We start from the raw sequence: 24445 nt of genomic DNA, 5'->3' as shown, positions 1-24445 counted from the left end.
TTCCTGTTGTCCTTCAGAACGTTTATTTCTCGGAAGGAAAATAGTTTCAGACAGTCAGACGCTAGTAGGTAAAATTAACTTCTTTCCACTTTACAAGCATAGATTGTTCTTCTTTATTACCTCTCTTATACCATCTGATATAAACAATTCTAGAAAGCAAACAGTCACTTTCTACAATAAATAGAGCGCTGTGTGTGTGCTTCACGGCAGACGCGACGGTGCGTGAGAGCCGCCGGAGCCCACCTCTCCCACCTCTCCTTTCCGCCTTCTCCGTGGGCCATTTGGGAAAAACCAACGGACAAACCAAGGGGAAGGGGCGGGGAGGAGGGAACGGGACCCTCCTCCCCCCCACCGCCCATCCCCCTGCCCCAGCTCTTTAAACACAGGTTAGGCAGAGGCCACGCAGTCCACGGCTAAGCTGCTACCTGGGCAGGGGAGCAGCTCTGTCCGCCAAATGGCATCGTGTGCGTACAAAATACCCAGACCCACAATGGAGGACGTCAAGACGGGACAAGAGACCTGAATAATTTAAAACGGTATTTTACAACTATGTACATCACGTCTGTCCTTCCCTAGCCCCACGCTGAACCTTTTTTTTTTCTTTTCTATTTTTAAATACAAAATCCAAAACGTCCTTATGCTACAGGTTTGTTTTCTCCTTAAACTCTGGCTCATGTCCTGCTTGGTGGTTTGTTTTTTGTTTTTTTTAAAAAGTCAACCAAGTAAAAATGGCAGTAGTTTTCCCAGGGCGGGGGGAAAAAAAAATTCTCCCCTACGTCATCCCCGTGAAAATTTTAAAGCAATTTAAAAAAAAAAAAGTTTAAAAAGCGTCATGGTGATCGTCAGGCGCTCTGCGGCTTTGGTGCGAAGAGTCAAGGAGAAATTGGGAACTAGATGGGCCCTGCAGCTGGAAGGATGGGACCGAGGGACGGACGGATGGCTGCCGGCCTCCCCGTGCCAGCGGGGCTGGGATACGGGGTCACCCCAGGGGCAAGGGGTGAGCGATCCTGCGGCGGTTTTCCCACTTCTGGCACCAGCAAGCCCGAGCTAGGTTGGGCAGGGCCTGGTGGGGGTGAGGAGGAGGAGTGCCAGCCTGGAACCCCAGGCTCCCTGCCCAGAAGGAGGCTTGAAGGCAGCAGGGTGTGACATAGAAGAACAGAAGCCAAGCCTTCTGGCCCCTGGGAGAGGACAAGGAGCTGCTCCCCACCTCACTGGTTCCCCTTTGCCAGTGGCTGGGATCGGGCTGTCTGCTGGCCACCCGCCACCCACGCCGTGCCCCTGCCTAAGGGACCCATCCGAATCCCCATCCAGGCACCGGGTCCAAAGCAATGACATGAGCCTGCGAGACCCTGACTGTCGGCAGGTAGGAAGGAGGAGAAGGAGAGGGGGCGGTGGTGTACCCAACAAGAGTACAGTAGAGGCCTCCACCCCTTCTGCCCCACCCCAGATTTACAGCAAATGGTGGGGGGGAAGCGAGGGTTGGTTTCTATAAATTTGGCACAAGAGCAAGAGAGACGGAGCACGGAAGGGGCAGAGTGGGGAGAGGGCAGCTGCCCACATGCCCCAACTGGGCGAGGAGATGGCAGGAAATGCTGCCTGAGGGCCCCTAGGAGCCCTGGCAGGTGGCCAGCTGTCAGGCATCAGGGTGATGAGGGCTGGAGGCTCTTGCTGAGGGGGAGGGACCTCAGCTCCGAGGGGATGGGCTGGGCCCCCTGCCCTGACCTAGGTCCAGCACCCCCATCCCCGCCAGACCCTCCGCTCTCCCCGGCTCCTCCCCGCCCCGCTCTGGGAGAGATGCTGGCCGGGCGGCTTCTGGCAGCTCGGGGGCCGGCGGCAGGGGTGTCCGCTCCTGGCGGGGGGCCCGCTGGCTCTACGGTCGGGCAGGGGAGGGGGTTACAGGTAGTTGGAGGTGACGAAAGGGTGGTCCCCCCGGACCCGGCTCAGGTGGATCATGGCACGGTCGTAGGCCACCTGCACGGACTTGCGGATGCTGGTCTTGCGGCCCTCCATCATCTTCAGCTTGTCCACCGTGTCATCCACGCCCAGAGGGAGCACCTTGTCTCGGGGCAGCCACTGCCTGCAAGCCGAGGGAGGACCAGCCCCACTGACCACGGGGTGGCCGCCATGGGGGCGGGGAGGGGGCGCCGGGGTGGCTTCCGGCTCCCTGGGACGCTGTGTGGGCCGAGCTTTTTCGTCCTCCGGGCTCTCCCCGTCTAGACTGTGAGCTCGCTGTGGGTAGGGAACATGTCTACCAACTCTGTTGTACTATACTCTCCCGAGCGCTTATGACAGTGCTCTGCACCCAGTAAGCGCTCAATAAATACGAGTGATGGACTGATTGAGCCCACTCCTCCCACTGGCCTCTAGGGAGGCCTCAGGGGTGGGAAAGCCATCAGTCAGACAGAAGGCCGGAAAATGCCAGGATCCCAGGCCCCTGCCGCCCAACGGGGGGGTGAAGGCCCAGTGACGCCAAGCAAGCTGACGGTTTCTCCCCGGCCTGTTAGGGCTGGACTCCGGCCTCGCACACCCCAAACTCGGTCTTTCTGACCCCCTAGCGAGCCGCAGTCTGCCTATCACACCAGCCCCTCCCGCCTTGCTTCGACTCTAAAGGGACCGGCTCCGTGGAGAAAGGCCGGCCCCGAGCTGCCTGGCCCCGATCCGCCTACTCACCACGTCCTCTTGTTGTCGAAGAACAGGACGAGGAAGAGCTTCTCTCCCGCCTCGGCCTGCCTCTGCTCGCCCAGCTTCAGCACATCCAGGGGTGGCACGGGGATGGGGACACCGTTGTGCAGGAGGCCTTCTCGGGGCATCTTGGGGTCAATGATCTGAGGGGGCATGAGGCCGCCTCAGACGTGTACGTATGTGTATGTCACGTACACATAACCCGATAGAGCTCGACTCCAGCCAGCCCCTGGCCAGCCTTAGCCCCCGCCACCCCTCAAGCCCCTGGCTGCTCTGGGGAAGGGGGAAGGGTGTAGAGGAGCAACGGGTGGAGAAACCAATGGGTCGCCTTTTCCCTGGGTTTAAACATGGCCACCACACTAATCCGCCGGGACTTGAGCCCATTTCTTGTGTCGCGCAGCAGGTGAATACTCAGCCTATTGGGCCACTGAGCCCTGACCACCCTCTTCTTCACAGTTTCTCCCTCTAGCTTCTGGCCACTAGAAAAGCCTCTGCCTCCCCCAGGAAAGGCACAGAACCGAAGACGGAGGGTGGGTCCCCTCCAAGGAACCGCCCTTATTGTTCTCCCTGCATCCCCCCCTCCCCCTGGCCCTGATTAGAAAAACTTCCACAGGCAGGAATCACCTGGTACAGACAGACCCTGACCAGGGTGGGGCCGCAGAGGTTATGCTCCCCACTCCCCGGGGAAGGAGCGGACACTCACCAGGGCAGGGTAGGAGGGGTAGCCGCGGCACTTGGCCCACACCAGCTCCAAAGGTTCTAGTTCGGCGAGGTCCTCAAAAGGCATCAGGAGGCTTCTACCTGAGGTGGGTGGTGGGGGACACGGAGTCGGCAGATTTGACGCGAGGCTGAGGGGCAGCCTGGAGCCTCAGGTGACCCCAGGGGGCCAGGAAGAGGTGGGAGGTGGGGAAAACACAAGCGCCGGTCGGCCATCTGGTCCTCTCATCCCAACGTGACGGGTAGCTAGGGCAGAGCTGGACTGGTGTGGTCCCGGCGGTGACCGGGCACAGCAGGGTGGGATGGGGAAGGGCAGGGCAATCTCAGGGCCGTGAGGGAGGCCCAGTTTAGTTCTCCAGTCAGGTGGCTCCAAGCAAACCCTGACCCCTCCCCTCCCTGTTCTCTCCACCTAACAAATTGATCAATCAATAATAATAATAATGATAATGGTATTTGTTAAGTGCTTACTATGTGCCAGGCACTGTACTAAGCGCTGGGGTGGATACAAGCAAATCAGGTTGGACACAATCCCTGTACTGTGGGACTCGCAGTCTCCAACCCCATTTTAATAATAATAGTAATAATTCTGGTCTTTGTTAAGTGTTTACTCTGTGCCAAGCACTGTTCTAAGCACTGGAGTAGATACAGGGTAATTAAGTTGTCCCACATGAGGCTCACAGTCTTAATCCCCATTTTACAGATGAGGTAACTGAGGCAAAGAGAAAAGTTAAGTGACTTGCCCAAAGTCACACAGCTGACAAGTGGCGGAGTGGGAATTAGAACCCGCGACTTCTGACTCCCAAGCCCTGGCTTCTTCCACTACTGAGGCACAGAGAAGTGAAGTGACTTGCCCAAGGTCACCCAGCACACAAGTGATGGAACCAGGATTAGAACCCATGACCTTCTGATCCCAGGCCATACTGCTTCCCTTCCAATGAGGACTCCACGGTCAGTACTTAAGACCATCGGGGCGCATCAGTCTGCAAGGGCTAGCGGGGAGGGAGAGTGTCATTGCCTGGGAGCCCAGGAGAGCCCAGCAGTAGCCACCTCCCCCCACCTCCAGGCCCAGTGTGCCCTGGGAATCAAAGCACCCAGGTCCGAATGGGCCAGGGTCTCCCTTCCAGGAATTGGGGAGGGGGGACGATCCTCGCTTAGGGCAGGTTTGGTGTCTGGTTCACCCAATCCACCAGCCCCACTCCTTGATCCGGGTTACAGGGTATGAGTGGGGAGGGACCACTTTTCCTCCCCCGGCCGCCGCTCATATCCCATTCTGGAATGCCTGAAGGAGGGAACTATTCAATCATTAAACAATCAATCAGTCAACACCACTTACTGAGCACTTTTTAAAAAATATCAGCTTAGCACTGGGTCCGACCTGATTAGCTTGTCTACCCCAGCACTTAGTATGGTGCCACAAATAGTAAGCGCTTAACAAATACCATCATTATTATTATTAAGCCATTTCCCTTCTCTGAGCCTCAGTTTCCTTATCTGGAAAATAGGGATTCAATACCTGTTCTCCCTCCCCCTTAGATTGTGAGGCCCACTTGGGATGGCGACTGTGTCTGACCTGATCATCTTTATCTACCCCAGCACTCAGTACTGTGCTTGGCATATAGTGGGCACTTGACAGATACTACAGTCATTTTTATTATTCAAAGGGGAAGGAAGGGATAGAGGAGTTCCTCGAGCAGGTGGGCCGGACCGAGGCCAGACAAGGTCAACGCTCGCTCATTGTGTCCGGTGGGATTTTTGGCCTGTGGAGGACCCTCCCCCTTGGTACTAAGCCCCTGGAGGGCAGAGATAACCTCTTTGGTCTGTCCTTGGAGGGCCCAGCCTCAACAGGTGCTCGATAGATGACGCTGATGAAGAATTTGAGGGTCTCTGCCCAAACTGCTACTATGCTGATCCACATCCCGCCTTGCTGACTTCCCTTCCTCCTGTTACTCCCTACTCCAGTCCATGCTTCTCTCTGCTGCCCAGATCATTCTTCTACAAAACTATTCCATCCATATTTCCCCATCCTCAAGAACCTCCAGTGGATGCTCATCAACTTCTTCATCGAACAGAAACTCCTTTTTACTGGTGGCTTTAAGCACTCAATCAGCTCACCCCCTTCCTATCTTACCTTGCTAATTTCCCACTACCAGCTCGTGCATTTTGCTCCTCTGCTGCCGACTTACTCACTGCACTTGGGTCTCACATCTCTCGCCCCCTTGCCCACGACCACCCTCTGGCCTGGAACTCCCTCCCCCCTTCTTCTCTGGCAGACCCCTTCGATTCTCCCCATTTCAAAGTCCTACTAAAATCACATCTCCTTCAAGAGGCCTTTCCTAAGTCCTTATTTCCCCTATTTCTTCTCCCTTCTGCTTCACCTATGCCCTTGGATCTGCACCCTTTAAGCACTTGCTTTTCACTCCACCCTCAGTCCCACAGCACTTAATGTACATGTCTCAAATTTATTCTATTGTCTCTCCCTGTAGACTGTAAGCTCCTTGTTGGCATGCAATCACCATCATCATCAATGGTATTTACTGAGCACTTACTACGTGCAGAGCACTGTACTAACTGCTTGGAAAAATAATACGAACAACCAAGTTGGCAGACATGTTCCCTGCCCACAAGAAGTTACAGTCTGGCGGGGAAGACGGACATCAATAAAAACAAATAATTTATATAAATAATTGATGTGTCTACCAGGAGGACTAGGCTCTGCCACTTGTCTGTTGTGTAACCTTGGGCAAGTCACTTCACTTCTCTGGGTCTCAGTTACCTCATCTGTAAAATGGGGGCTGAGACTGTGAGCTCCACGTGGGACAGGGACTGTGTCCAACCCAATTTGCTTGTACCCATCCCAGTGCTTAATAGAGTGCCCGGAACACAGCAAGTTGTTTAACAAATATCATAATCATTATCATTATCAACTATGTAGTATTGTCCTCTCCCAAGTGCTTAGTATAGTGCCCTGAACTCACTGATTGATGGGAAAGTCTAATTGGGCCACCTACCTCCTTGTTGGGAAAGTCTAATTGGGCCACCTACCTCCTTGTTGAAGGGAGGTGGAAAAACTGCTGGCCAAAATGGTAAGCTCCCTGAGGGCAGGCATTGTATCTTCTATTGCCCTTGCCCTGACCCAAGTGCTTAGTGAAGCTCTTTCACAGTAGGTGCTTCATTGGTTGATTTAATTGATTTCCTACCCCCCAGGCCCAAGAGGGAAGCTGGCCGGACTCAGCGCAAACTGGGAGCGGGGCTTGGGTAGCTGCCACCCACAGGGGGAAGGGCCAGAGAGAAACCCCTTCCCCCGTGGCAGCCGCGGGACCCTGAGCCGCCCAAACCCCGTTGCTCAGCGGCCCCGTGACGGACACCTCTGTGCCAGTCAGCCCGCCTCACCTGAGCTTCCAAAGTCAGAGTCTCCATTCACCCCCTCCAGGAAGGGGACTCGAGAGAGGGCCGGCTTCCCCCGGCTGCGCTTGGGGGGCACCAGGTCACTGGGGACAGAGAGAGAAGGGGAGAAGGGGGTCAGATGGCACTTCCAAAACAACTCAGAGAACTCCACTCCGTCGCTGGAACTGGCAGAGAAGCCAACCGTGTCCAGGGCCCCAAGCCCAGCAATTCACGGGGACCCCGGGAAACCTACCTTCAGGATGGCCTTAGCCGTCCTCCTGGTATCCTCGGCCTGGAAGGGACCTTGAGGGGTGAGCTTGTCCCTGCCACTGCCATTCTGCGTGCAAGGCCTGGCTTCGCCCAGGCTACACAGCTAAGAGTCTCTCATTTAGAGAATGGTCCTAAGGTCAGCAGCTTCCAGGACTGCAGCCTCCTGAGCCTCCCTTGGAACCTCGGTCCACCCCGCCCCAGTCCCAGCTTCAGCCCTTTGCCTTAAACCACACTGGACACCGGCGGGAAAGCGGATCTGGTGGGAAGGAAGGGGGGTATACATCTGGGAAAGGGGAATGGTGGGGGCTGCGAAGGTGGGAAGGAAGGCAGCCCCCAGCCCCAAGACTGGAAGGCAGGGTTGCCTCCCCAGCAAGCAGCTCTGAGGGAGATGCTTAGATCTGCTCAACCAGACCACTACAGACCCAGAGGGTCCCTGCTCAAGCCACCCTTCCCTTCTCAGATCCCCGTTAGACCCCAGCAGACCCTGCCAGGGCTCACTGCTGACACTAGACCCCTCCCAGCTGCCCGGGAACCAGCCTGCAGTGAGAATGGGGTGCTTTTACACTTCTAGGAGCCAGTTACTCTGATGGACAAATCTCACTGTGCCACCTACCACTGTACTTTCAGCTCTGTGGGGGGGAGGATCCCCATGCCCACCACAGCCCATCAAGGCACGAGCAGGAACCCCAGAGGGCTGTCCCGCTATCCTGCCCCCTCCCGATCCACCAAATTCCCCGGAGATGTGTCAGGAGAAGGCCCAGGACCCAAACCCACGGTTGGCCAGTGGGGCTGGGGGACCCGGCCAAGCTGGGCCAAAATCCAGGGGGTGGCCGCCTCGCTATACCCAGGGTCCTAGGAGACCATCCAGGACACTTGGCTCTGCTCAGGGGTGGAATATGCTTGGCTCTACCCTCGACTCTGGGCTCAAGGCCTGCCCGACAGGTGGTCAGGTGTCCTTTAAATCCCACCAGATTCCCTCTCGTCTCATTGGGCCTCAGATCCCTCCTCTGTAAAACAGAGAATATTCCCTCTTCCTGGGGTTAGGAGGGACAGAAGGAAATGGCAGGGCAGTGGACAAAAGGAGGAGGAGAGGGAGGGGGAAAAGAAGACGGGGAGAAGAGGAGGAGGAGGAAAAAGGAGGAGGAGGAAAAAGAAGAGGAGGAAAAAGAAGAGGAGGAGGAAAAAGAAGAGGAGGAAAAAGAAGAGGAGGAGGAAAAAGAAGAGGAGGAGGAAAAAGAAGAGGAGGAGGAAAAAGAAGAGGAGGAGGAGAAGGAAGAGGAGGAGGAGAAGGAAGAGGAGATACAGAAGGAAGAGGAGGAGGTGGATGACAGAGGGAAGGAGGAGGAGGAGACCCACACCCATCACTGACTCTGGTTTTCAGCATTCGAACGAGAGCTGCTCCTCTGCTCTCAGCCCCCCTCCCCGCTCCTCATGCTCTGGAGGCCTTCTCTTTCAACTCTGTCCTGCCCCAGGCCCACTGGCCAAACAGGTTGCTGGAGACCCCTGAGATGCTTGAGAAGCCCGACTCACACTCAGGCCCAGTGAGAAAGGAAAGTGGAGAAGCGCGGTTGGAGCTGAGGGGAGTGAGAGTAGGCAGAGGAGACCGAGGGTCGTCTTCTCTGGGAGGGAAGGGGGTCTCACCCGCAGGCTTCAAACGCCAGACCGCTGCTGAGGCCGGAACTGCACTCCGAGTCGGACCCACTTTCTGTGTGCTTTCCAAAGCCGTTGGTCACTCCTGCCAAAGACAGACACATACACACACATATGGACATGGACTGAGCCCAGGGGTGGGGACCACCCTTCCCAACGAAACTATGGCACCCGCTCACGGGACCCTCATACATACGTCTCACCCACCTCCTGGCCAGGGGTCAGTGATAATAAGGATGGTATTTGTTAAGCCCTTACTATGTGCCAGGCACTGTACTAAGTGCTGGGGTGTGGATACAAGCAAATCGGGTTGGATACAGTCCCTGTCCCACATGGGGCTCACAGTCTCGATCCCCATTTTACAGATGAGGCCCAGAGAAATGAAGCGACTTGCCCAAGGTCACAGCAGACAAGTGGCAGAGCTGGAATTAAAACCCATGACCTTCTGACTCCCGAGCCCGTGCTCTGTCCACTATGCCATACTGCCTCTGAAGCGACGAGACATCTGCAGGGCGCCCCCGGGAATGGGGGAAATCCCTTCGCTCCCTGGGTCAGGCACTGAGCAGAGACCATTCAGGATCTCACAAGGCCTGGATAGGTACTGTGGAGGAGAAGGGGAGGGGAGAAGAAAGGAGGGGAGGGAAGGGCAGGGGAGGCCCCAGCTCAGCCCTGACTGCTCCGCCCCATCTGGGACAGGTAGTAGAGTGGACGGCCCACCCGAACAAACCCCCTACCCAACTGCCGGGCCTCTCTACCTCTGGGTCTGGGTCCATAGTGGCTTATGGGCCCCAAGTCACACGCTGAGGACTCAAAGTGCCCACAGTGGCTGAGACGCTTGGGCAAGTCTGGACAGGGGAATGGGAAATTGGGGGAAGCAAGAGAGGCTAAGGAGACCATCCCCGCTGTGGTGGGGGAGATGAGAGGCAGCGTTGATCCTGAGCTATGCCAGCCGAATGCCTCCCCTCTCGGGGCAGATGGCATTTCTCCCCAGAATGGGCAAACACAGAGCGGCACTGCCCTCGCCACCCGCCCCCCCCAGGTTGTCTTCCCCGGCTCTCAGACCTCTCTCTCCCCAAGCCCCCGGGCAGCTCTGAGCAGGCTCGGAGGAGCCGTCGGGAAGCCCCATCCCCCTGGGCTCGCGGGGCAGTCACCTGTGTGGCGGCCTCGGCGGGGGGACTTCTCCCCGTCACTCTCGCTGCAGCTCCTGCTCCGGGGCCGTTTCCGGGGCCGACGTTCGGCCTCCATGCCAGGGGCGGGGGAGATGGGCAGGCCGGGCGGGCTGTGATCCTCTCCGTTCTCCAGGCCTCCATCTGGGCTCTTCTGCAGCTTGACTCCATTCTTGGCCTTCTTGAAGAGGACTGAAGTGCGGCGGCCCACCCCGCTGAGTGGGGGACAGGCGGGGGTTTCGGGGGCCGGCACCGACAGTCCGTTCAGTCCCCGGTCCCCGAGCAGGCGCTGAAAGGGCTGGCTCCCCCGAGGTGGAGGAGGGGGAGGTGGTGGCTTGTCGGTAAGCTCGCCGTCTGCCTTCCCGCGCTTCTGCGGCCGGCTCGGGCCTTTACCCTCGCTGACAGGTTTCAGGGTTGGGGGTTCCTGGAGGGAGTCCAGCTCTGACAGGGTGGGCACGGGTCCCGTGGGCTCCAGGGTCGGGGGGTGCGGGAGCTTGGCGTCATCTGCTAGGGAGGAAAAAGTGCCGGCTTGAACAATTTAGGGAGAGCCAGGGGGCCACACTAACCAAGGTCCCCGGGGCACTATGGGGGGCGGGTATCAACCTGGGAGTTCTCGAGGTCGGGATGAGCCAGAAAGCCAGTGTTTGGGAAGGGACTAGGAGAGACCAGGGGCTGGGGAATAACTAACACCACCTTTCTGAGCAGAGACTTTAATCAACTGGCCCAGTCACCGGCTCTGTGACAACCAGAGTGGCCACGTTGGCTGTCAGGGGTCCACAGAGACCCCCAAATGGTCGTTTTAACCCAGGGACTCCTGCAGGGGCATTCTGCTTGCCCCAAGCTCTTGCCCATGTCCTCCCCTGCCCATGCCCACCGTGAGGCAGGTTGAGGTGGAGGCTATCTCCCCATTTTCCAAATGGAGCAATGGAGGCCCAGAGAGCACACGTGACTAGCCCAGGTTCACCAGCAACAGATCCGAGGCTAAAAGGCACAAACTCTGATTCTCAACCTGGGGACCTCCCACCTAGAATCCCCTCCCCAGCCCAACATCTCTCCACCGGGTCCCAGTTGGCAGGTGACAGGCCCTACCACCTGGAGTCCAGCCCCGGATCAGACACGCCTGAGTTGGGGAGGACAGGTTGTCTCCTCTAGTTGCGAGGAGGTCAATCAATCAATGGTATTTATTGAGCATGTGCAGAGCACTGTACTAAACGCTTGGGGGAGTAATAATATCTTGTGGTATTTGTTAAGCACTTACTATGTGCCAGAGGGTGTGCTCAGCGCTGGGTTGGATACGAGCTAAATGGGTTGGACACAGTCCCTATCCCACATCCAAAGTTTTAATCCCCATTTTACAGGTGAACCAACTGAGGCATAGAAAAATGAAATAACAATAATAACAATAATGGCATTTGTTGAGCACTTACAACATGTCAAGCACTGTTCTAAGCGCTGGGGTAGACACAAGGTAATAATCAGGTTGGACACGGTCCCTGTCCCACATAGGGCTCACGGTCTTAATCCCCCATTTTACAGATGAGGGAACTGAGGCACAGAGAAGTAAAGTGACTTACCCAAGGCTACACAGCCGACAAGTTGAGGAGCCGGGATTAGAACCCATGACCTTCTGACTCCCAGGCTCGTGGTCTATAAACTAAACCATGCTGCAGTACTTGGTAGACCCGTTCCCTGCCCACAAGGAGTTTACAGACTAGAAGCTGGTGAAGCAGCAAGAGAAAATCCATGGTGTAGTGGGTAGAACACTAGCCTGGGAGTCAGAAGGTTATGGGTTCTAATCCCAGCTCCACCACTCACCTGCTTTGTGACCTTGGGCAAGTCACTTCACTTCTCTGTGCCTCGGGTACCTCATCTGTAAAGAATGGGGATTAAGAGTCTGAGGCCAATGTGGAACAGGGACTCTCCAACCTGATTAGTTTGTATCTCCCCAGCACTTAGAACAGTGGTTGGCACATAGTAAGTGCTTAACAAATAGCATAATTATTAGAAGGAGGAAGCCACGGGAGGGGCGGCGGCCTCCTCTGAGGCAACATTCTGCCTGATCCCACTGCCTTGCCCCGCCCCGGGGGCTGCAGACCGCCCTCCCTCACTCGCCCACCCGCTGACTGCCTCACCTCTCTCCCCGTCATCATCCTGCTCCGCCCGCAGGCCCTTGTCCGGGCCGTCTTCGCGCAGGGCTGGGGACAGCTCCCCGTTGGATAGCGTCTTGCTCTGCTGCTGCTGCGCCAGCTTCTGCCGCAGAGCGTTGATCTCGCGCCGCAGCAGGCGGACGCGGCGGGTCCGGGCCCCGCTGGACCTCATCGTGCTCACCATGTCCAGCTTCTCCAGCAGCTCCTTCAGCTGCACCTCCAGCGATAGGTGAGCCCGGTTCTCCGCAATGAGGATGTTATCCACTGCCAAGGAGAGTGGGGTCGGGGAGGAGAGCAGGCTCTGACGAAGGGCTCCGGGCACTGAGAGCCGAGGAGGACGAAGTTTGTCTCTAGACCGTAAACTCATTGTGGGTGGGGACTGTGTTTGTTTATTGTTACACTGTACTCTCCCAAGCGCTTAGTACAGTGCTTTGCACACAGTCAGCGCTCAATAAATACGATTGAACGAATGAATGAAAGTCTCTGGCCGAGGGTCCTGGTTCACCGGCCCAGACCCCAGGAGTCCCCCGACCTGGGGCAGGGAATCTGCGTCCAAGGCCCGACCAGAGGGCAGACAGATCATCGCCATGGCACCCAGCTCCCGTTCAAGAGGGGAGTGGCTGGGCCCCGGCTGGGCCCTGGCGTGGCTTTCTAAAACTGGGAGAGCCATTTTGTGGGGGCAGTTTCCCCGGCTGCCCTGAGCCCTCTCCCCATTCAGGGGAGGCCCCTGCCCAGGACCTGGCTACTCCGCCAGCCCCAGCCGGCACCCGCCCATTCCCACAATTGGGCCCCCATCCTTCCCCGCCTACCCCGACCTTGCCCTTCGGCTCTGCCCGTCCCCATCCCCTCGGCATGGAGCCCGGCCCCCGCCCCACCCCCTTCCCGGCCCAACCGCTCACCATCCTCCCAGGAGAAGCGGTAAAAGTCCTCAGTTTGGGGTGATTCGGGTAGGTGGGTTCCCACCTCGGGGTCGTAGCCGATGGTCTCGGCCTGCCGCCGGGTGTGGCGCAGGACGGCCCCTCCCAGGTCCCTCAGGCGGACAGCTGCTCGGTGGAAAATTGTGTCTTTAGCATTATACTTCATGCAGTTGGTAACTAGAAGGTTAAAGTCCTCCTCAAACTCCTCCAGGGTGCGGTACAGGTGGGACTCCAGCTTCCGCCTCATGGTGGAAAAATCCATTGGCTTGGATATGAATTCCAGGTAATCTGGAACCTAAACATATAAAACCTGTACAATTACAAAAACCATTTACTAGCTAACCAGAGCACACCCTTCACCGGTACTCTCAGCCTCCTTGCCCCTCAGCCCCTCTCACCAGGGGCTGCCCTGCCCGTGGCTGCCAGGCCTGGGCCGGGGTCATGCCTCAAGGCCACCCCAGACTGCCGCGGCGGTGCCCTCCAGGCCCTGATCGTGCCTGGCTGGTGGCCGTGCCCAGAGCAGAAACTTGCCTCGCTCAGGTTGACCGGTTCAGCAAAGATCTGGGCCGGGTCCTTTTCTTGCAGCAGGTCGAGGGTCGTGCGCAGCAAGACGTTAAAAGGGGTCAGCTCCAGCTCCATCGCTGCCTGCTGGACCTTGACCTGGAGTCGGTTGGGAAGGGGAGAGGGTGACCCACAGGCCGTCCATCCAGAGTCGTACCCCCAACTCCGGTGACCTCCCTACTGCCTCACGGATATGACTCTCCCGTTCACGGCAAAACGGGCAGGCACCTTTGCGGGTGAAGATGACGCTGTTTGGGGCCAGCAGGATTTAAGCCGGTGGGGATGGTTTACCTCCCACCATTCCCCCATCTCTTCACTCGGGATGCTACAGAGAGGTTAGAAAACCACTTTCCCTTCTTCTCACTACTCCCATCCCCAACCCCCACCCCCGGTCTGTTTCCTGGACAAAGGGAAGGGTGAAGATGGCTTAACCCTGTGGCCAGAAAGGGCTCTCGGCGATGGGCTCGGGGAGGAAGAGGGTCTGGCGGGGTGCAACGGCCAGCCTAGATCTCACGGGGGAAGACCAGAGCTTCTCCCGGTAGTTCCAGAAACTGACCTGGGTGGTCACCCCTGAATTCAACAGTCCAGGGCTCCCAGCACCATGTGTCTCTGCAGACTGCTGGAGCCACCCACCTGAGAGGAGAGGGAGTCTTCTCAGTTGGGCCCCAACTGAGCCTCTGTAGCACAGCGGGGCAGCCTGTCTCGGGATGAGAGCCGGGGGATGACCAGAGGCCTCAGCGGCCATTTCCAGATCCCACCGGCCCTTCCCGGTTCCTGAAGCTCCTCGGCTGCTCTCCTCAGGGGCCTGGAAGTTGGTGCCTTTTTCTTTTTTTTAAATGGTATTTGTTAAGCACTTACTATATTCCAGGCACTGTACTGAGCTCTGGGGAAGTTAAAAGTTAATCAGGTTGGACACAGTCCACATCACACGTGGGGCTCACGGTCTTAATCTCCATCTTACAAATGAGGTACAAGTGGAGAGAAATGAATTGACTTGTTTAAGGTCACACAACAGACAAGTGCCTTGGAGGGGGTGGGTGTAGCCAGCTGCCCTAAAGGCCGGCCAGCAGTCAAAACCCCCAACCCAGCCAGGCTGGGGCCATCTTGCTCAGAAGGAAGTGGAAAACCAGCAGCGATCTGGACGATCTGCTCCGTAGCCCATCGGGTTCGTCTAGGCCGCAGGACTGGTTTTTCTATGGCCCGGATGGTCCAGTGGCCGGATGATTGTCAAACCTCCATTTCACTTGGTGTGGGCAGACTTGGCCCTGGGGTATGGAGCCGCCATCGCCCACCCCGCCCCTCGGGGAGTGGGTCCCCTGGGCCCTCCTACCTGTTCCCGTTTGAGCTTCTCCCTCTTGCGGATCAGCTCGATGAGCAGCCGGGCTCTCTCCAGGTCGTGCCGGAGCTTCTGCCAGTACTTGAGTTCCTCCTTCACCGCGCTGGTCTTTTCATCCTGCTCCTTCTGCGGGGGCGGACGAGGAAATGGGGGGGCGGGGGTCACTTGACCGGGGCCTGCACGTCTCGCTCCCTCCCTGCCACCCTGGGCCTCCTGCTGGCCTTAGTCCCCCGGGCCAGGACCCGCCACCACGGATGCTCCTGCTGCCGCCAAGATCCAAATCCACCTCTCAGGGAAACTCTGGAGAGTGACCGGTCCCACTCTCGATCTGGAGATTTGGTTGGGGACCGGAGAGGTCTAAATTAGTCCTTAAGCTCCCTATCCCCCAGCAGCCCAAAAAGCCCAGTGGAGAGAATAGGGCTATGGGCCAGCCCCTCCCCACTGCAAGAGAGAGTTGCCCCACAGCCCCTCCAGACCAGAACCACACCCCTAGGGCACTGCTCACAATGGGGAGCAACTCGGACAGGAACTGGGCCTGAGTGGGGCCAACCCACAGGAGGAGGGCCCCAGTTCTAGGTGCAGGGACTCCCCCAACCCCCACCCACAGACACACTTTCTGGGCGGGGGGGGGGTCCTTTCGCCATCCCCAGCCGCCTCAGCTACCTGCTCAGCGTTCCTCTGGGACTGAAGGTGGGAGTGGAGGCGCCGGAGAAGAGGGACGCCATTCCTCGCCTGTCGCTTCAGCAGCCAGTAGCTGTGCAGGCGCTGCATGAACTGATTCTTTCTCTGCAAGGAGAGGCTGCTGCAGATCTTGTTCAGCCTTGACGAGAGGGAGGAGGAACAGTTTCACAAGGCTGCCCCAGCCCTGGCCTCCCGCTGGTGCCCCCCACCCCCGCTCCCCGGCAGGGTCTGCGAGGGGCAGCGGCTCACAGATTCACCTGGCCCAGTCCCCACTGACCCAACTAGCCTTGACTGTCAGGCCTAGGGGAGCTCGGGGCACCCGGCACCTACCCCACCCCGTGATGTTCAGCCAAGGGCAACAGGAAATGGCATAAGTTCCACAGTGAACACTTCCTGACCAGTGAACACTTACTGGCCCTAGGCAGGGATTGGTCCCAGATTTCCAAGACTTCTACACAGAAACCTGATTGGAGGGAGAGGCAAGGCTCAGAATTAGACCATCTGACCCTCTTCACAATGATAATAATAATAATTGTGGTATTTGTTAAGCGCCTACACTGTGCCAGGCACTGTACTAAGCGCTGGGGTAGATACAAGCTAATTGGGTTGGACACAGTCCGTGTCTTACACGGGCTCACAGTCTCATACTCTTAAATCTCATTTTACAAACAAGGTAAAATCCCATTTTACAGACTGAGGCCCAGAGAAGTGAAGTGACTTGCCCAAGGTCATAGAGCAGACAAGTGGCAGAGCCAGGATTAAGCACTCTTTGGAGCCCCTTAGCCTCTCACTGCCAATATGGGTGGGGTCCGGGAACTTCTAGCCCAAGAGCGGGAAAATTTTGGCCGAAGGGGGAGATAACCCAACTGTCTGGGGGTGTAAGTGGATCATCGGATCTGGGCCCGTGGACACCCTGGGGAAAATGTGGGGCTCGCGCCTCCACGAAAAGGAGATCAAGCAAATCCTAAGGTCAGAGTTTGCCCTGATGACGCTCAGAGAAAAAGCGGGACAAAGGTGGGGCCCAGCTGGAGAGAGGAAGTGAGAGGCTCTGGACAGCCCCTTGCCCTCTGAGACAGAAGACACTGTTATACCTCATCTCCTCTCTCTCTGTCCATTCCCACACTCACCCCTCCCCACCCGCCCCGGCTCCCCGGCCCACCTGGATGAGGGGATCTGGGTGACCGTCACCAGTGGCACAGACGAGCGCACGTCAGCGGTCGGGTCCCCCGGCTCCTTCTTGATCTTCCGCTTCAGCCTCATCCTGCCCTTCTTTGGGGCGCTGCCTGCCCCGCCCCGCTCCTCTTTCTTCTCCACGTCCTCTTCTTCCTCCTCCCCGGCTTCCTTGGCCCGGTCCTCCTCCTCCTCATCCTCCTCCTCCGTCGCCTCCTCCTCCGCCTCCCCGGCCCGCCGGCCCCTCCTGACGGTACCAGGTGGAGAATGGGCCTCGCAGTAAGCGGTCTTGCGTACGGTGAAGGTGGTGCCGTTGAGGCTGGTCTCCCGCATGGGCTCGATCTTCATGAACAGGCCGGCCCGCTGGGCGCAGGTCACGTGGAAGGCCGTGTAGCAGTTCACCTTGTGGCACTGGATGGCCGCCCCGAGGCCCTTCTGCTTGCAGATGTAGCAGGTGAGCTTCCAGCGGGCGGGCGGGATGTTGTCGATGCCCTCGACGGGCTCCAGGAACACGGTGTTGGCGAAGCAGACCTCCGGGATCCAGATGGCGCAGACCACGTGGGCCCAGCGCCCGTCGCTGGTCTGCTTGAAGGCCCCGCCCTCGTTGGGGCAGAGGACGCAGTCCACAGGGCGGGAGGGCGACTGCAGGCAGCAGCGGCAGAGCCACTGGCCCTCGGGGATGTAGGGGACCCCGTAGCACTCCTGGTGCACAGCCAGGTTGCAGATGTCACAGAAGAGGATGACATTACTGTTGTGGCACTCGTCGTCCAGGCATACGCAGCAGAAGGCATCCTCGTCGATGAGCGCCTGCTGGGCACCGCTGTTGCGGCTCTCCAGGTAGGACTCCTTCTCCAGCCGGTCCACCAGCAGCTCGAACGTGTCCGCCGAGACCGTGCCGTGGCCATCGCCCCGCCGCTTCTCGTTCACCATGTCCAGCCAGGCCAGGTCCTCTTCGTCCATGTCGTACTCCACGTCCGCGTCCAGATCCTCCGGCGGCTTCTCCATATAGCGATAGTAGGCAGCGGGCAGCGGGGGCGCCTCCGCCCGGCTGCCCGACTCCACCACCCGGAAGCTGGGCTGCGGCAGGAGGAGGGACGGGCCAGGGGCGGGCTTGGCACCCGGCTCCTTCCTCTTGCCTTTGGCCGGGGTCCTCTTGGACTTGCCGGGGAAGAGGGGCTGCTCGCTGTTCTCCTTGTTGCTGTTGCACTCGGTGATGTCCTGGGCCGTCAGCTCATCCTCCGTGATGATCTTCAGGGGGTCGTAGATGCTGATGCGGTGCAGCCGCCCGTCGATGTCCACCTCCACGATCCGCTGGGCCTGGGCGTAGGTCAGGGTCTCACGGGTGGGCGAACACTTGAGGCTGTAGGGGGACGGGGAGCGCCGCCCGTCGGGGTTGGGCCGGGATCTCCGCCGGGGCTTCCTCATGGTGCCCGGCTGGCCGAGAGACCGAAGACCCTGAAGCGGGGAGCCCGTGGGGGAGCTGGACCGTGCCGGGGGAAGATGAGCAGCAAAAGGCGCCCGATTGGAACGGGGTTACTGATCAAGTGCCTCCACTGGCCCGATGCCCCGGGCTGAGCCCTGGGGTAGACGTAGATCAACTGGCAGGATGGATTCTCTGTCCCACAGGAAGTGCCCAGCCTAAGAAAGAGGGAGAGAAGGTATCTTATTTCCATTTCCCAGAGGCTGGGAGAGTTTAAGTAACATGCCCAGGATCACCTGGTGGATAAGACCGGACTCCCAGTCTCCTGCCTCCCAGTCCCGGGCTCTTTCCATCAGGCCGCACTGTCTCCGCAGGAAGGAGGAAGGGGAAAGTGCCCCTCTCTCGAGATCAAGCGCTCTGAGCAGCAAGGAGGCCAGGGCAGGGCCAGAAAAACCCCGATCGACAGAGCAGCCACTCCGGGCACCGCGTGTCTAGGAGCCCCGGGCAGCGAGTGTCCACGTGGGCCGGTGCGGCCTGGGCCTCTCTGACTGGTCCCGAGCCAAGAAACCACTCGGAGCCAAGCGAGAGAGCCAGCAGGGTGGAAGGGAGGGAACTTCTGCTTCTCAAACCCCTCCTCTCCAACCACGCTCTCACCTTTCTTACCGGATGATTCCCTCTCCCACCGCCTCACCAAAAAAAATAACTGTTCTGAACTGCTGATCTGCTGATCCCCTTAATCCAGCCCCAGTGGGTGGTGTCAGAGAGCCAGTCTCAAGACCAATCGGCCCAAGGGGTGGTATCAGAGGAGAACCACTGGAGATGGCCAGGACGCCCGAAGAAGATAAGGCAGAGCCTTCGGCGGCCCTGCTCCTCACCCTTAACGGACCTGCCACACCTCCAAGTCGGGGGTTTTTGGGGGGGGTGTATGTATGTATGTCAGGTGCCTCGGGAACTTCTCCCACATTCCTGGGATCGGGGTCCCGACTAGAATCATCATCTACTCAGAGAAATCTGGAAGGTCCCGGACAGGTCCTAGTGAGGCCCGAAGAGTTAACCCGCTAGTAGGTTCTGGGAGCTTGACCAAGGAAGTCCAGCCAGAGCAGCTGGGATTGGGATGGAATCAAGATGCCTTGCTTGGCACTGCCTTACCAAAGGCAAATTCCCAATGCATTACAGGAACCTTAGCTGTCTCTTCTACCCAAGAAACAGACACGCCTCTTTCCCCTGCTCTCCTATTGAACCCAGGACTATACGTCTCTCCCTCTCTCTCCCTTGGCTCCCCGGGAGAGGACGACTAGCATCATCTGAGACCAGGGACCCTGATCTCTCACCCAGCTTGGCTCATCGCCTCCTCCCCAAAGATCTGCAGATGCAGGAGCTGGGGTCAAACTAGGGGATCATGGCCAGGCCGTCCCAGAGTTTCCCTCAAGCAGCGGCTCTTGGGGCTGGGGGTGGAGGTCGTTTGTGCAGTCCATCCCCAACTGCCCTGAGATGCCAACTACAGAGAAGCAGCTGAGCTAATGGAAAAACTACAGACTCTGGAGTCACGAGATCTGGGTTCTGTCTCTGCCACTCGCCTGCTGTTATCCTTGGGTAAGTCACAACTTCTCTGGGCCTCAGTTTCCTCATCTATTAAGTGGGGAACTAAATACCTATTCTCCCGTCCCCTTAGACGATGCATCTGATCTATTGTAGTTATCCCAGTGTTTATCACAGTGCTTGGCGCACAGAGTAACGCTTAGCAAATATTATTGTTATTCGATCTATCAACCAATGGTATTTACTGAGCATTTGCATGTGCAATGCACAGTACTAAGCACTCAGAAGAGTACCATAACAGAGTTGGTAGACACTTTCCCTGCCCCGAAGCAGCATAGCCTAGTGGATAGAGCATAGTCCTGGCAGTCAGAAGGGCCTGGGTTCTAATTCTAGCTCCACCACTTGCTTGCTGTGTGACCTTGGGCAAGTCACTTAACTTCTCTGTGCCTCAGTTACCTCATCTGTAAAATGGGGATTAAGACTGGGAGTCCCCGAGGGACAACCTAATGACCTTGTATCTCCCCCGGTGCTAAGAACAGTGCTTGGCACATAGTAAGTGCTTAACAAATACCCTGATTATTATTACTATCACTTCTCTGTGCCTCAGTTCTCTCCACATGAGCCCTATGTGGGACAGGGACAGTGTTCAACCCAATTACCTTGTATCTACTCCAGCGCTTCAAACAGTTCCTGCCACATAGTAAGCCCTCAATAAATGCCATTATTATAAATGACACCTGACTCCACTTTCCAACCTGCTGCTCCTTCCCCAGCACTTGGAACAGTTCCTGCTACATAAGTGCTCAATAAATACCCATATTTATAAACGGCACCTCTGACTTCACTTTCCATCCCGCTGTTTCTTCCCCAGCGCTTGGAACAGTTCCTGCCACATAGTAAGCACTCAATAAATACCAGTATTATAACGACACCTGACCACTTTCCAACCGGCTGCTCCTTCCCTAGTGCTTCAGACAGTTCCTGCCACATAGTAAGGGCTCAATAAATACCATTATAATGTCACCTGACTCCACTTTCCATCCCACTGCTCCTTCCCTAGTGCTTCGTGCAGTTCCTGCCACATAGTAAGTGCTCAATAAATACCATTATTATAAACAACATCTGACTCTACTTCCATTCCGCTGTTCCTTCCCTAGCATGTCAAACAGTTCCTGCCCCATAGTAAGGGCTCAATAAATACCAGTATTATAAATGACAGTTGATTCCACTATCTCACTGCTCATTCCCTAGTGGTTAGGACAGTTGCTGCCCCATAGTAAGGGCTCAATAAATACCAGTATTATAAATGACAGCTGAGTGCACTTTCTATGTCACTGATCCTTCCCCAGTGCTTAGGACAGGTCCTGTTATATAGAAAGCACTCAATAAATACCAGTATTATAAACGACAGCTGACTCTTCTTTCTATGTCATTGATCCTTCCCCAGCACTTAGGACAGTTCCTGCTACATAGAAAGCACTCAATAAATACCACTATTATAAACGACAGCTGAGTCCACTTTCTTTGTTGTTGATCTATGTAGTTTCTCAGCGCTTAGGACAGTTCCTGCCCCATAGTAGGGCTCGATAAATACCAATATTATAAACGACAGCTGAGTCCACTTTCTATGTTGTTGATCCTTCCCTAGCACTTAGGACAGTTCCTGCTACATCATAAGCGCTCAATAAATACCAGTATTATAAAAGACAATTGATTCCACTATCTCGCTGCTCCTTCCCCAGCACTTAGGACAACTCCTACTACATAGTAAGCGTTCAATAAATACCAGTATTATAAATGACACCTGACTCCACTTTCTATGTCGTTGATCCTTCCCCAGTGCTTAGGACAGTTCCTGCTATATAGTAAGTGCTCAATAAATACCAGTATTATAAAAGACAGTTGATTCCACTGTCTCACTGCTCCTTCCCCAGCGCTTAAGACAGTTCCTACTACATAGTAAGCACTCAACAAATACTAGTATTATAAACATTTGACTCCACTTTCTATGTCCTTGATCCTTCCCCAGCGCTTAGGACAGTTCCTGCCCCATAGTAAGCACTTGATAAATACCAGTATTATAAACAACACCTGACTCCCCTTTCCATGTCGTTGACCCTTCCCCAGCACCTAGGACAGTTTCTGCCCCATAGTAGGGGCTCAATAAATACCAGTATTATAAATGACACCTGACTCCACTTTCCATGTCATTGACCCTTCCCCAGTGCTTAGGACAGTTCCTGCCCCATGGTAAGCGCTCAATAAATACCAGTATTATAAACGACAGCTGGGTGCACTATGTCGTTGATCCTTCCCCAGTGCTTAGGACAGTTCCTGCCTCATGGTAAGCCCTTGATAAATACCAGTATTATAAATGACACCTGACTCCACTTTCCATGTCATTGACCCTTCCCCAGTGCTTAGGACAGTTCCTGCCCATAGTAAGGGCTCGATAAATACCAGTATTATAAATGACAGCTGAGTCCACTTTCTATGTCGTTGATCCTTCCCCAGTGCTTAGGACAGTTCCTGCCCCATGGTAAGCACTCAATAAATACCAGTTTTATAAACGACAGCTGGGTGCACTCTGTCGTTGATCCTTCCCCAGCGCTTAGGACAGTTCCTGCCCCATGGTAAGCGCTTGATAAATACCAGTATTATAAACGACACCTGACTCCCCTTTCCATGTCGTTGACCCTTCCCCAGCGCTTAGGACAGTTCCTGCCCCATGGTAAGCGCTGGATAAATACCAGTATTATAAATGACAGCTGAGTCCACTTTCTATGTCGTTGATCCTTCCCCAGTGCTTAGGACAGTTCCTGCCCCATGGTAAGCGCTCAATAAATACCAGTATTATAAACGACAGCTGGGTGCACTCTGTCGTTGATCCTTCCCTAGCGCTTAGGACAGTTCCTGCCCCATAGTAAGCGCTTGATAAATGCCAGTATTATAAACGACACCTGACTCCACTTTCCATGTCGTTGACCCTTCCCCGGCGCTTAGTCGAGTTCCTGCCCCATGGTAAGCGCTCAATAAATACCAATCTTCTAAACGACAGCTGGGTGCACTTTCTATGTCGTTGATCTTTGGCAGGCCTGGCCTCCCCTTCTGAGGAGCACAGTCCTTCCCTCACACCCCTGGGCCTTTAATTCCCCCCATAATAGACACACACCCCCCCACCCTCTAATTGCCCCCCCATTTCCCCCCACCCCCCTCAGAATGACCCACCCCCAAACTGCCCCCCGCCCCCCCCCCCGCGCTCCGGCCCCGCCCCCTCTCCGCCCGCCCCTCCCCGCCCCGCCTTCCATTGGCAGTTGGTCCCTGAGGCCTGGCGCTCTCATGACAGTGAAAGGCCGGGCCGGGTCGCGTCGTGTGGCGGCCGAGGCGCCTGCCCCCGTGAGGAGGCGCTTCTTCCAGAAGAATCTTTAACCCTTCGAGGGGGCCGAGGAAGGAAAAGGCGTCCCCTTCTCCGTCGCCACAAGCAGAAGGGCGACAGCCCGCGGGGGGGGGGGGGGCGGCCCGGGCTTCCCTCCCCGCGCCCCATTGGCCAGCGGACCTGTCCATCTCGCGGCCCCCGGGCCAAGCGGCGCGCGGGGGAGCGCTCGGCTCGGCTGGCCAATGGGAAGGGGGCGAGGGGGCGGGGCTTCGGCCGCCGGGCCGCACAGCCGGGGGGAGACAAGATGGCGGCGGCGGGAGGGGGGTCCGGCTCCTCAGGGTCCCCCGCCCCCCTCCTCCCTCCTCCCCCCCACCCCCGGTCACTCCGGACCTCTTTCTCCCCCTCCCCACCCCCGCTTCCCGACCCCGGCTCGACGCCCCTTCGGCGGAGACGGGCCCGGCCTTCCCCGTTACCTCAGCCGCTGGGCCGCTCGGGCCCCCTCAGAGGGGCGGGCGGTGCTCCCTCGGCCGGGCGGCCAGTCCTTCCGCCGCCGTCCCCGGGCCTCCCACCCCCCGGGCTCCGGGCTCAACGCCGCCGCTCCTGCTCCGGGGGGGAGGAAGGGGGGGGGGGGCAAAATGGAGCCGCCGCCAACAGGGGAGGGAGGGAGGGATCAGCCCCCAGGCGAGGACCCGCCCCTCCGGGACCCCCGCCCTCGGCCGCCGCCGCAAACCCCCTGTGAGAACGGCGGCCGGAGCGCGCCAGCCCGACCCGCCGCCGCCGCCGCCGCCGCCACGGGGGCACCGTCCTCTCGTCAGCCTCACGGTGGCGGTGCGGACACCATCCGGACAAGGCGGGGGGGCGTCGGTGCGCGCCTTCAGCGCGCCCCCGCCTCCCTACTGCGCGCCCCCGCCTCCCTACTGCGCGCCCCCGCACCCCCCCACCCCAGCCGAGGGCACCCGAACTCCTCCCTTCTCAACCTCCCCACGCTTGGGGAGCCCCCGTTTCCCTCCCAATCTCCACCCCCCCCCCCGTCTTCCCAATCGTTTCGGGGCAGCTGAGGCGCTCACCTCCTCCAGGAGGCCTTCCCAGACTGAGCCCCCCCCCCCCCTCCCTCTGCTCCTCCTCCTGTCCTCCCCCTCAGCACTGTGCTCATTTCTCTATCGTGGCTCAGTGGAAAGAGCCCGAGCTGGGGAGTCGTTCATTCAGTCGTGTTTCTTGAGCGCTTACTGGGAGCGCAGAGAAGCAGCGTGGCTCAGTGGAAAGAGGCCGGGCTTGGGAGCCAGAGGTCTTGGGTTCTAATCCCCGTTGCGCCGCTTGTCAGCTGTGTGACTGTGGGCAAGTCAAATCAGTTACCTCATCTGTAAAATGGGGATTAAGACTGTGAGCCTCACGTAGGACAAGCTGATTACCCTGTATCTACCCCAGCGTT

At 57.5% G+C, this 24445-nt stretch overlaps 1 protein-coding gene across 2 annotated transcripts; it reads right to left on the bottom strand.

Moving 5' to 3' along the window:
- BRPF3 (bromodomain and PHD finger containing 3) lies at positions 1–23579 on the bottom strand. Of its 2 annotated transcripts, none has more exons than XM_029069094.1 (13): positions 23490–23579; positions 16671–18319; positions 15494–15650; positions 14825–14956; positions 13465–13593; positions 12916–13228; positions 12002–12280; positions 9855–10376; positions 8695–8788; positions 6790–6887; positions 3386–3483; positions 2671–2825; positions 1–2077 (listed from the first exon to the last, which is right to left on the bottom strand). In XM_029069094.1, exons 2-13 carry the CDS (start codon positions 18104–18106, stop codon positions 1894–1896), a joined length of 3597 nt encoding a protein of 1198 aa, XP_028924927.1. In that variant the 5' UTR covers positions 18107–18319; positions 23490–23579; the 3' UTR covers positions 1–1893. The 2 variants fall into 2 exon arrangements, with proteins under 2 accessions (XP_028924927.1, XP_028924928.1); XM_029069095.1 differs by having other exon boundaries at positions 9855–10373.
- Positions 23580–24445: the final 866 nt, after the last annotated feature.

This window comes from Ornithorhynchus anatinus, chromosome 7 (assembly GCF_004115215.2).
Source record: "Ornithorhynchus anatinus isolate Pmale09 chromosome 7, mOrnAna1.pri.v4, whole genome shotgun sequence".
In the NCBI taxonomy this organism is placed as follows: Eukaryota; Metazoa; Chordata; class Mammalia; order Monotremata; family Ornithorhynchidae; genus Ornithorhynchus; species Ornithorhynchus anatinus.
The sequence above is the reverse complement of the archived record's forward strand: the minus strand, read 5'-3'. Positions and strand labels throughout refer to the sequence as shown.

What these genes read in the sequence shown, in the direction of transcription:
- BRPF3 (XM_029069094.1), bottom strand. Translation starts at nt 18,106, where the DNA reads ATGAGGAAGCCCCGGCGGAGATCCCGGCCCAACCCCGACGGGCGGCGC. An exon ending in ACCCAGATCCCCTCATCCAG is followed by an intron (nt 15,651 to 16,670) that starts GTGGGCCGGGGA and finishes CCTCTCGTCAAG; the next exon opens with GCTGAACAAGATCTGCAGCA. An exon ending in AGAAGCTCAAACGGGAACAG is followed by an intron (nt 13,594 to 14,824) that starts GTAGGAGGGCCC and finishes AACCGACTCCAG; the next exon opens with GTCAAGGTCCAGCAGGCAGC.